The 10243-nt window shown below is 34.6% G+C and overlaps 1 protein-coding gene across 2 annotated transcripts in view; it reads left to right on the plus strand.

Annotated features, from left to right (window-relative positions):
* The window catches only part of ZNF639 (zinc finger protein 639), a 13264-nt gene extending 5504 nt beyond the window's left edge, over positions 1-7760 (plus strand). For both annotated transcript variants that reach the window (XM_004674986.2, XM_012734757.1), the window contains exons 3-6: positions 225-293; positions 1584-1694; positions 3454-3588; positions 3716-7760. In XM_004674986.2, the coding sequence (XP_004675043.1) occupies positions 236-293; positions 1584-1694; positions 3454-3588; positions 3716-4869 (1458 nt within the window). In that variant the 5' untranslated portion in view covers positions 225-235 and the 3' untranslated portion in view covers positions 4870-7760. The remainder of the gene's footprint in view (positions 1-224; positions 294-1583; positions 1695-3453; positions 3589-3715) is intronic.
* The last annotated feature ends 2483 nt before the right edge of the window (positions 7761-10243 follow it).

Raw genomic sequence — 10243 nt, forward strand, 5'->3', positions numbered from 1 at the left:
GGCAGGCGGGAATTGAACTCATGCGGAAGTGGCTTCAGATTCTCAGTGCTGTGCTTTAACCCGCTGCGCCACCAGGGAGGGCCTAAAGAGGCATTTTTAACATTTCTGTTGTGGATTTTCACATGGCATAAGCGTCTCTTATTGCCAATAAATTCATTGGTTAGGAGGACTTTTTTAATAACAATTGTTATTTGTGATGTATTTGTCATTTTTTTTATGTTTAGATTGAAAAGATATGAATGAATATCCTAAAAAAAGAAAAAGGAAGACTTTACATCCCTCTCGCTATTCAGGTCAGTGTGTAATTTGAAGTATTTAAACATTGAGCCGTATATTAATTACCATGTAGTTGTAGTCCTCTTCATTATCTCAGCAATCACTGGATAAGAGTTAAAAATCTGTGTCAGTTTTTAGGGAAGAGAAACCTTTGAATAAATTTTCTGTACATTTTAATCCTTGTCTACCATGTGTTAGACATAATCAGAACTTTATGGACACTTTTATTTAATCTCTAGTTCATGATTTGTAGATATCCAAGATTGCATACTTACATAGTGTAAGTATAATTTGCCAAGCTTGTCTTAAGGCACAGCTTTGTTACTCTTGGGTGAAAATATTTTTGCATCCTTGATGGATAAGTCTTTGACTTACATATTGTTTTAAGAGATTAGAAACTTTAAATATAATTGCAATTTTAACTTCGATGGGTTGATTCTATGTTAAATGGTTCTTTATGGCCATCTCTCACTGATACACCTCATATATATACAGATAGTTGGGGCAGTCTCAGGCGTACCTGTTAGCTCACCCAAATCTACACACTTTTTATACCTAGTGAAATTAAGCCTCTTTTGCTGCTCTCTGACCCCTCCCAGACAAGACTAGAAATAACAGTATTCAGAAAACCTCATTGGTTCTCAGACCAATGCTCTGTACTACATGGAGGATTTTCTTAGTAGTTAATTCAGTGTTGTTGTTTTCTTTTGTAATTAACATCTTTATCAATATTTATATTTTATGGGATTCTGAGTAAGGTGAGTGTATCTTATGCTTCAAAGTACAGTTGACCCTTGAACAAATTGGGATTGAACTGCAAGTCCACTTATATGTGGATTTTTTTTTTTGTTTAAGTAAATAATTGAGACCCCCATATCTAAAGGTTCCACCCTCACAGATTGAACCAATCACACATTCAGGGCTCACAGATACAGAGGGCCAACTAAAAGAGATTTGAATATCCTCAGATTTTGGTACCCCCTGGGATTTGTGATACCAGGCCCCCACTGATAAAAGGAGTGTTCATACTTAGCTTTTGGGAAGTGAAACATATTATTAGATTCAAATTTCCAGCTGTGCAGGGTTCAGTGTCCCAAACGCCATTGCATTGTTCATGAGTCAATTGTATGTTAAATTTGTGAGTCTTTCAAAGCACAGTGTATTACTAGATCTGAAATAAAAGTTTTCAAAATTAAGGAAAATAATAATTTTTAACAGATACTGTGACAATTTATGTTGGAAAGAGATGGCCATCATTAAATATATATTCTGTCTATAAATTATCTTCATTTGTGTTTAATGATCAGATTCCTCAGGAATAAGCAGAATTGCAGACGGATTCAATGGAATTTTTTCTGATCACTGTTACAGTGTCTGTTCTATGAGACAACCAGACTTAAAATATTTTGACAACAAAGGTATATATAACATTTCCTAAAATATTTTTCTTGAAATTGCTTTTTTATTTCTACTTGAAAATGTGTTAGAAAGTTTTTATTTCAAAATATATAGGTGTTTGAATAATACACAGAAACAGTTTTTGGTATTACTATTGAATTGAAATTGTATTAAAAGAAAACAAATAGTAACTTCAGCTTTTAACAATATTTCAGATGTATAAATAAAAAGTGTATGCTCCAAACTCATTTTAGTTGGCTAGGAATTGATGGAAAAGCAGGAATGTCCCAGAGTTAGAAGCATTTATTTATGTGCACACGATTATTCCATTCTGCTATTCCTTTTCAGTATGAGAGCTAATGGAAGGAAAGAACAAAAGGAGGTGGACTTGATTTTTTTCCCAATGTTATGTCGTCTTTTACTCTTTTCTAGAGCATTGGGTGAATATCAGCTTGTATTTGTTTTCTTCTTCCACTTTAACCACTGAGCTCTCCATGTTAAAAACATTTCACCACATATAACCAGTGAGAGTCAATGTAGCTATAGATGGTTATATGCAATATTATTTATAGATATGTTCATAGGTATATAGTAGTGTATACACACTTATTTTTTGTTCTGATAAATGAGAAGGCCTAAAAGAAATGACTTCCCATTAGAAAAGAGCACATTTGGTGCCCTAATTTCAGTTTTTAATACCATCCTCCAATAGAAGAAAATTTGATTTCTTGGCGAAATGGTTGATTCTAGTCCTGGGGCAGGAAATATACAAAATGAGGCTGGAATATTATATACTCATACACAGATATGTGATAAGAGGAGCACAGGAGCCAAATGAAAAAGCTCCCAGTAACCACAGCTGAAACAGCCGGGGGGAGGGGGCATCATGTTGAATTATACCCCAAGTATAAAACAGATATCCATGAGCCATGAGTCTATTGTGACATAAATACATATTGGAGTATGTAAATGAGGCAGACGAGACAAATTTCTGTCCAGAAGAATTCTAAATTACTTATGTAGCTACTCTTCCATCAATGAGGTGGATCATAAATCCCCACACCTTGAGTGTGTACTACACTTAGTGATTTTTCCTTCCAGAGATTTAGAGTATAGAAAGTAAAAGTAAATATACAATGGAGAAACCTGATAAATCACCTCATTTCTGGTGATCAGGCCAACATTAGCATGTTAATGGTATGTATCCTTAATAGGATGTAGTAAGAATGACAGTTTACTTCTGTGGTCTATCTCAAGAACCCAGAATCCAGAATAAGCGTGAAAGAAGCAACAGATTTCATTGGGGGAGAGGGGTGCATCCTGCAAAGTTCCTGAGGAGTAATCCTCAAAACTGTCATGGTTATCAAGAAGAAACTGAGTGTAGAATATGTGGGAATTTTCCACAAACTGTCTTCTCTTTTTTTTTCTATAAATCTAAAACTGTTCTAAAAGTTTTCCCTACTAAATTCTATTTCAGATTCCTCATGCTAGTTTTAAAACATTAGTAAATAAAAGGTTATTCTGGCTCAGGAATTTAAACCTAAAAAAGCCTTAGTAACTTTAAAAAGTATGCTCTAGACCAAAATGGCATATGGAAGCAAACGCAATGGCTTATTCGAACAGATTTTCTGTATGCCTGTGGTACATAGATAAGATCTGTTTTTGTGGCTAAATCTAGTCCTTAGTTCCTGTTGAAATTTAGCTATATTTAAAACATGTGGTGCTTTGTTTTCCATTCATGTTTAGTGCTTTTATATATTTCCACATTCCTTTTTACAGATGATGATTCTGATACAGACACATCAAATGACCTGCCAAAATTTGCAGATGGAATCAAGGCAAGAAACAGAAATCAGAACTACCTGGTTCCCAGTCCTGTGCTTAGAATTCTAGACCACACTACCTTTCCTACAGGTTAGGGAAACTAATAGTGCAAGTTTTGTAGAGATCAAGGAAAAACTTACGAATGCATAAGTTTCTTTCAATTATATATATAATTGATTTTATTTACTAATAGTAATAGACTTGTTTCATCTTTCAGAAAAATCTGCTGATATTGAAATTTGTGATGAAGAGTGTGATTCGCCTGAATCAGTCAACCAGCAGACTCGAGAGGAGAGTCCTATAGAGGTCCACGCTGCTGAAGATGTGCCAATTGCTGCAGAAGTACATGCAATTTCTGAAGACTATGATATAGAGACAGAAAACAACTCTTCTGAGAGTCTCCCAGATCAAACTGATGAAGAGCCACCTGCTAAACTCTGTAGAATTCTTGACAAGAGCCAAGCTTTGAATGTAACTGCTCAGCAGAAATGGCCTTTACTGAGAGCTAATAGCAGTGGCCTCTATAAATGTGAGCTTTGTGAGTTCAACAGCAAGTATTTTTCTGATTTAAAGCAGCATATGATCTTGAAACATAAGCGTACTGATTCAAATGTATGTCGAGTATGCAAGGAAAGTTTCTCTACCAACATGCGTTTGATTGAACACGCCAAACTGCATGAAGAGGATCCCTACATTTGCAAGTACTGTGATTATAAGACAGTAATTTTTGAGAACCTCAGCCAGCACATTGCAGACACACATTTTAGTGATCACCTCTATTGGTGTGAACAGTGTGATGTACAGTTTTCCTCAAGTAGTGAACTCTACTTACATTTTCAGGAGCACAGCTGTGATGAACAGTACTTATGTCAGTTCTGTGAACATGAAACAAATGATCCAGAAGACTTGCATAGCCATGTTGTAAATGAACACGCATGTAAATTAATAGAGTTAAGTGATAAATACAACAATGGAGAACATGGACAATACAGCCTTTTAAGCAAAATTACCTTTGACAAATGTAAAAACTTCTTTGTATGTCAAGTATGTGGTTTTCGGAGCAGACTTCATACAAATGTTAATAGGCATGTTGCTATTGAGCATACTAAAATTTTTCCTCATGTTTGTGATGACTGTGGAAAAGGCTTTTCAAGTATGCTAGAATATTGCAAACATTTAAATTCACATTTATCTGAAGGTATTTATTTGTGTCAGTACTGTGAATATTCAACAGGACAAATTGAAGATCTTAAAATTCATCTAGATTTCAAACATTCAGCTGACTTACCTCATAAATGTAGTGACTGCTTGATGAGGTTTGGAAATGAAAGGGAATTAATTGGTCACTTGCCAGTTCATGAGACAGCTTGATTGATCCTTTTATTTTAATTTCCATAATGTTAATGTAAAATAATAAATTGAACTTTTTGTGAGATGTTAAAATGGATGAATTTAAATCCAACTTATGAGAATTGTCTTGTATAACTAAGATTTTTAAAATTTTTCCTCTTAGTACTGCTACGTTTTCAGCTTATAGTTGCAGACTAAGTATGTGTTTTCCTTGTATGTTCATAGTTTAACCACTCTTAGGACCATCATCCTGGTTCTTGCATGTGCTCTGATTTCATGAATTGATAAGCAGTTATACTAAAGAAACTAGACTACAGTTTTCCTTCCATCATCATAGGTGCTATTAACTTTTTCTTAAGCTCATGACAGGTTCAGTTCTTCGTGTATGAAGTCATTGATGTACTGCACTTACTACAGTCAAAGCGCAACATAATATATAATTAAGTCCACCGACCATCTTTTAATAAAAAACTCTTTTGCATTCCCCATCAGTAATTATCCCCAGGAAAGTCCATGGGCTTTCCATCTGTGGGATTCTTTTAATAACACAGGAGAAGATTCCTGTAAAAGGGAAATATTTCATTTTCCTAGAGATTTGTTTTCTTTTGAATACTTTATTTAGTCCTACCTGTGTATTAAGTAATTTAAGATGGAAATGGGGAGGAACTAGCAAGGGGTGGGGGAAAGGGAGGAATGTAGGCTATAAAAAAGTAACATTTCATAATCTGCTGACATTTCATAGTTAGTTATGCAATTACAAAGTCATGTCCAAGTTTCTCCTCTCATTGAGACAAAATCTATGAAGTATTAATATAGGATAAGGAAATAACTAGGCGTTTCTGGAAGATTATTTTACTTTTGATAATGGTCAGTTAATTTTAGCTTCTATGTTAGTCCCCTGTACCTGTTGTAATAATTTACCACAAATTAAATGAGTTAACAAATGTATTACCTCACAGCTTTGGGAGCTAACAATTCAGATCAAAAAGTTGGCATGATTGGTTTCTTTGACAGCTGTGAGGAAAAGATAATGTTCCAGGCTGCCTTGACCTGTAGATGGCCATCTGCAAATACAAATGATGTTCTCCCTATATACTATTGGTCTCCAAATTTTCCCTCTCTATCTGAACACCAGTCATACTAGATCAGGGCCCACCCTAATAATTCATTTTAAGTTAGGAAAGATCCTATCCCCAAATAGGATCATATATTCTGAGATACTTGGGAGTGTGGGCTTCAGCATAAGAATTGAGAGAGAGAACTACAATTTAATAGCTTCTGAAACAGTATCAAGAAGATAGAATTTTGTGTACAGTTGTCCTCAATGTTTAATAAACACTTGCTACTATTTCTAAGATACATGGAAATAGTTGAGAAGACCAGTTTATGATCCGGTTTTCCCATTTTGTGGGAATTCTATTTTGAGAATGGTGGCAACAAGTATCTTCAGAACTAATCATTTTTTTCCTACTATTTTGTTATGTGTATATCTGTACTCTTAAAAAACTGCCATTCCATCAAATTACAACATTTCATGTAGGGTCTGCCAAGTGTTTCTAGACTTGTAATAATTTAAAATTGGAAGAGAACCTTAGAAACTATCTGGTCTAAACCCTTCAGTTTTCTGAATTTCTTAAAGAAAACAAAAACAGGTTATTATTAGGACAAGGTCACAAAGCCATGTAGAGTAGACAAGAATGGAATCCAAGTAATTTGGCTTCCAGTCTAGTGATGTTTCCATTACAACATGTTATGTAAATCTAAAGTTTGTCCTTGGAGTGTTTTTCATGACTAGTTCACCATGAAAACTAACCAGCTATCTTCTTGGTATTTTTATGTTTTTTTCTTTTTTTGTATATACATTCTGCAACACAAATTTGATTTTTAGGAAAGCTTTAAATAAGGAATGTTTTGGTATTTTTCTGTTCTATATTTTACTGTCATATTTTTGATCGGGTGTTAATAAAGGGTTTATAAACTACTACAGACATTAAAACAAAGTTTTAGAACCATACCATTTTGTACTTTTTGGAAAGCTAGTAACTTTAGGCACATACCACTGACAGGTTAATCGGTAAAAAGCTTTCAAAGAAGTCTGACAATACATTACTGACATGGTTAGTCTGTATTTTAACTTAACTTGGAAAAACGAATGTACCTAACATTTTTCTTCACTGGATTTTCCCCCTTCAAAGACACATTCCCACTATACTGTTTGGTGACTTCAATCACAATTCAAACCTGAGAATACATACTATACATAATAGTGATGTTTATTAGCACTAAAATGATAGTGAACTGCGATGATTACTTTTTTCCTGCTTTCTTAAAAAAAAATCTTTGATATTACTTTCAAAATTTCAAAGCATTTCCCCTGCATTCCAAAATTTGGAAGATTGTGTTCAGTATTCTTGGTAATATATTTGCCAGCTTTATCACTTGAAATTCTGCGGGTATTTTTTTTTCTATTTTTCTAAATGGGCATGATCACATTACCTAGTTTCTCAGTATCTGTCAATAGCCTGCTCTTAGGTGATCAGTGAACTATTCGCAGGTGTATATATATGTTGTCTTTTTTCAAGAGATTTTTAGCACTGCCTAATTTTTAAAGCTTACATTTAAAAGTAATGGTGAATTACTTAATTCCTGGAATTTTACCATTGAAGTTACTTGTTTTGTTTTCATACCTTTTGCAAGCAGTTTAATATAGTTCCCAAAACTATTGATTCATTTTTTAGTCCCTACAAAGCACTATAAACTATGTAAATTTGAAATTGTTAATAAAAATGAAATGGTCATAGTCCTCTTGGGAAGAAAACTGGCTTTCAAAAATATCAATGTCCATTAAGAATTCAAGTGAATAGGGTCTCCCTGATGGCTCAGGGGTAAAGTTTCAGCACTATCAAGCGATCCACAGCCACTGCAGCATGAGGGCATGAGTTCAAGCCTGGCCAGGGAGGTGCAGCAGACCTCTCTTGTCTTACCAGATGTTCCCCTCAGCAGCGTATTTCAGTAGATCTACATTTTCTTCTCTGTAGCTGATGAGTCTTCTCACACTCCTCCTTTGCACATCTGTGGCCTATACCACAGTTCTTAGGTGCATGAATAAATCTTTTAAAATTTTTTAAAATGAAAATAGGGATAATGTTACCACCACTAGGGAAGCAAATTTGGTTAATCAGATATATCCCACAATTAACAGACTGGTTTCAAAAATTAAACATGAAATTTGGGGATATAATACTGTAACTGTGGTCCCCAGGAAAAGAGGAGGTTCCAGTTCCCTACCCCACCCAAAGGAGGGTGGAGCTGAGCAGGAAAGAGAAGAATCTGGAGAGGAGACTGAAGAGGAAGGAAGCAGGATGGAGAGACAGAAGGAGGCCTGGAGGAGGCACATGGAGCAGAGAAGCAGCTTTCGTTTCTTGTTCCTGAATGGGTTGAAACGTGGGTGAGAGACCTTTGTGGAGGTTAACAATAGCAGCTTTTATCTTGACTGTGATTTTGCTCCTTCCTCCCAAATTTGTGTGGCCATTTCTGACCCTTTTCAATGGTCCATGCCAAAAGGGACTTTAGACTTGTGGCAGGCTTCAAGCCTTGCTTTGGACCAATCCCTTTTGGTAGACTTTTACCTATAAGGGGTGGATAATTTGGGGTGTTTGATTTAGAAACTATATTCTTTGTCTTTTCTGTATTGCACACTAATTGTATCTTTTGAGACAACATTCAAGTCAGAGAAAGAACTGTGTGCATGAAGTCATCTGTTCAGTTTATAAATGAAACATTTTATGAGCCTGTCAGAGTTGTTTGGAACCAAAACTATTTGAAAAATAATTTTTCTAGATAAAGACTTTTCATATTAAAGCATCAATCACCATAACCTCATTAATTTCATTCTTAGCAACTTTGGTGTTAACCTGAACCCAAAATAATTCATATTTGTAAAAGTAATTTCATTCTAAAAAGAAACAATTTCCTCACATTGCTAAATGGAAAAAATATCTACTAGTCTTACTCCCACACTTTAAGAGGAACTACTACACAGCTTTATTAAAGGAATTTTTGTCACAATCTTTTAAAAATTTGGCTGTTGGTTTATTTTTGTTGTTAGTTTGGGGGGTTGGTTAGTTTTCAACAGGCAAATGAATATAATGTAAGTAACCTTTTATCTTGCTGAAAATATTGAGTTGAATGAATTATATCCTGAAAAATGTAATGAAAAGTGTGTTTGGTTTTCTAGTTTTTAATCTTACTCCAATTCAATCCACTATCAAAAAACATTCACTTTTACTCTTCAGGATAAACTAAGGAATTAGAATTATACCCATCAAATATAATTTCTGTTGGGTGATTTTTTTTCTTTGAATACTTTGCCTCAAGTTCATTAAACATGCCCTTTTAGAATTTGACTGACTGAAATTTGTAAATAGTAAACTATATATTCCTGCCTTCCCAGCTCATTTTATTTAGGGTTGCCCTTTTTTGGTATTATTCATGTTTCTAAATCATACTCTTCATCAATATTCTATGGCTGACTACCCTCAAGTTTTCCCAGTTAAGAAGGTGAAAATGGATGTTTTCTTTTTTCCTTTATTCTCTGAACTGCACCCTCCCAAAAATGTTACTTCCTTTATGCCATATGCTACATTACTTACTTCTATACACTATGTAAAGGAAATATTTTATATATTCCTTTCTAGCAGCAGATTTAATATGTCTATTTTAGATTTTGAGAAGCAATATCATGGTAGAGATCCAGTGTTCTTTAGTGAATAACTAAACTGCTGAAGTAGAAAGAACCAACTTAGAATGATAGAATGTTAGTCTAGGAGGGGACCTCATAGGTCATATAATCCAGACTTATAAAATACAACAAATATAAATAATTGTATGTGATACATAGTTTTATTTTCAAGACTGTAAATTATATATTGTAACATTTAACTAGCATATCAAATCTGATTCATGAATATTTTCACTCAGGATAAATTTTTTAAGAAAAAAGCATATTGATTTATCAAAGAAAAATAGTGACAAGTGGACATGAAAAAAATTGGGAAAGTGACACTGAAATTTGAGGATATAAACTTCTGATCTAAACTTACTTATCGCTTAGAACATGGTTACTGAGACTTCCTGGTGGCACAAGGAGTTATTTCTCAGCACTATGAAGCTATCTGCCTAAGTTCGACCCCTGGGCAGGAAACTAATGGCACAGCAGACCTCTCCTGTCTCACCAACTGCTCCCCTTAGCAGTGCAGTTCAGTCAATCAGACTATTCTGCCCCCTACTCTGTCTCTGGTGACTCCTCTCATTCCCCACAGCCTCCGTACCTCTAACCTACAACCCAGCTCTTGTGTGCATAAATAAATAAAATCTTAAAAAAAAAAAAAAGAAA

The sequence above is a fragment of the Condylura cristata genome, unplaced genomic scaffold, assembly GCF_000260355.1.
Source record: "Condylura cristata isolate star-nosed mole 26May11 unplaced genomic scaffold, ConCri1.0 scaffold00003, whole genome shotgun sequence".
Taxonomy (NCBI): domain Eukaryota; kingdom Metazoa; phylum Chordata; class Mammalia; order Eulipotyphla; family Talpidae; genus Condylura; species Condylura cristata.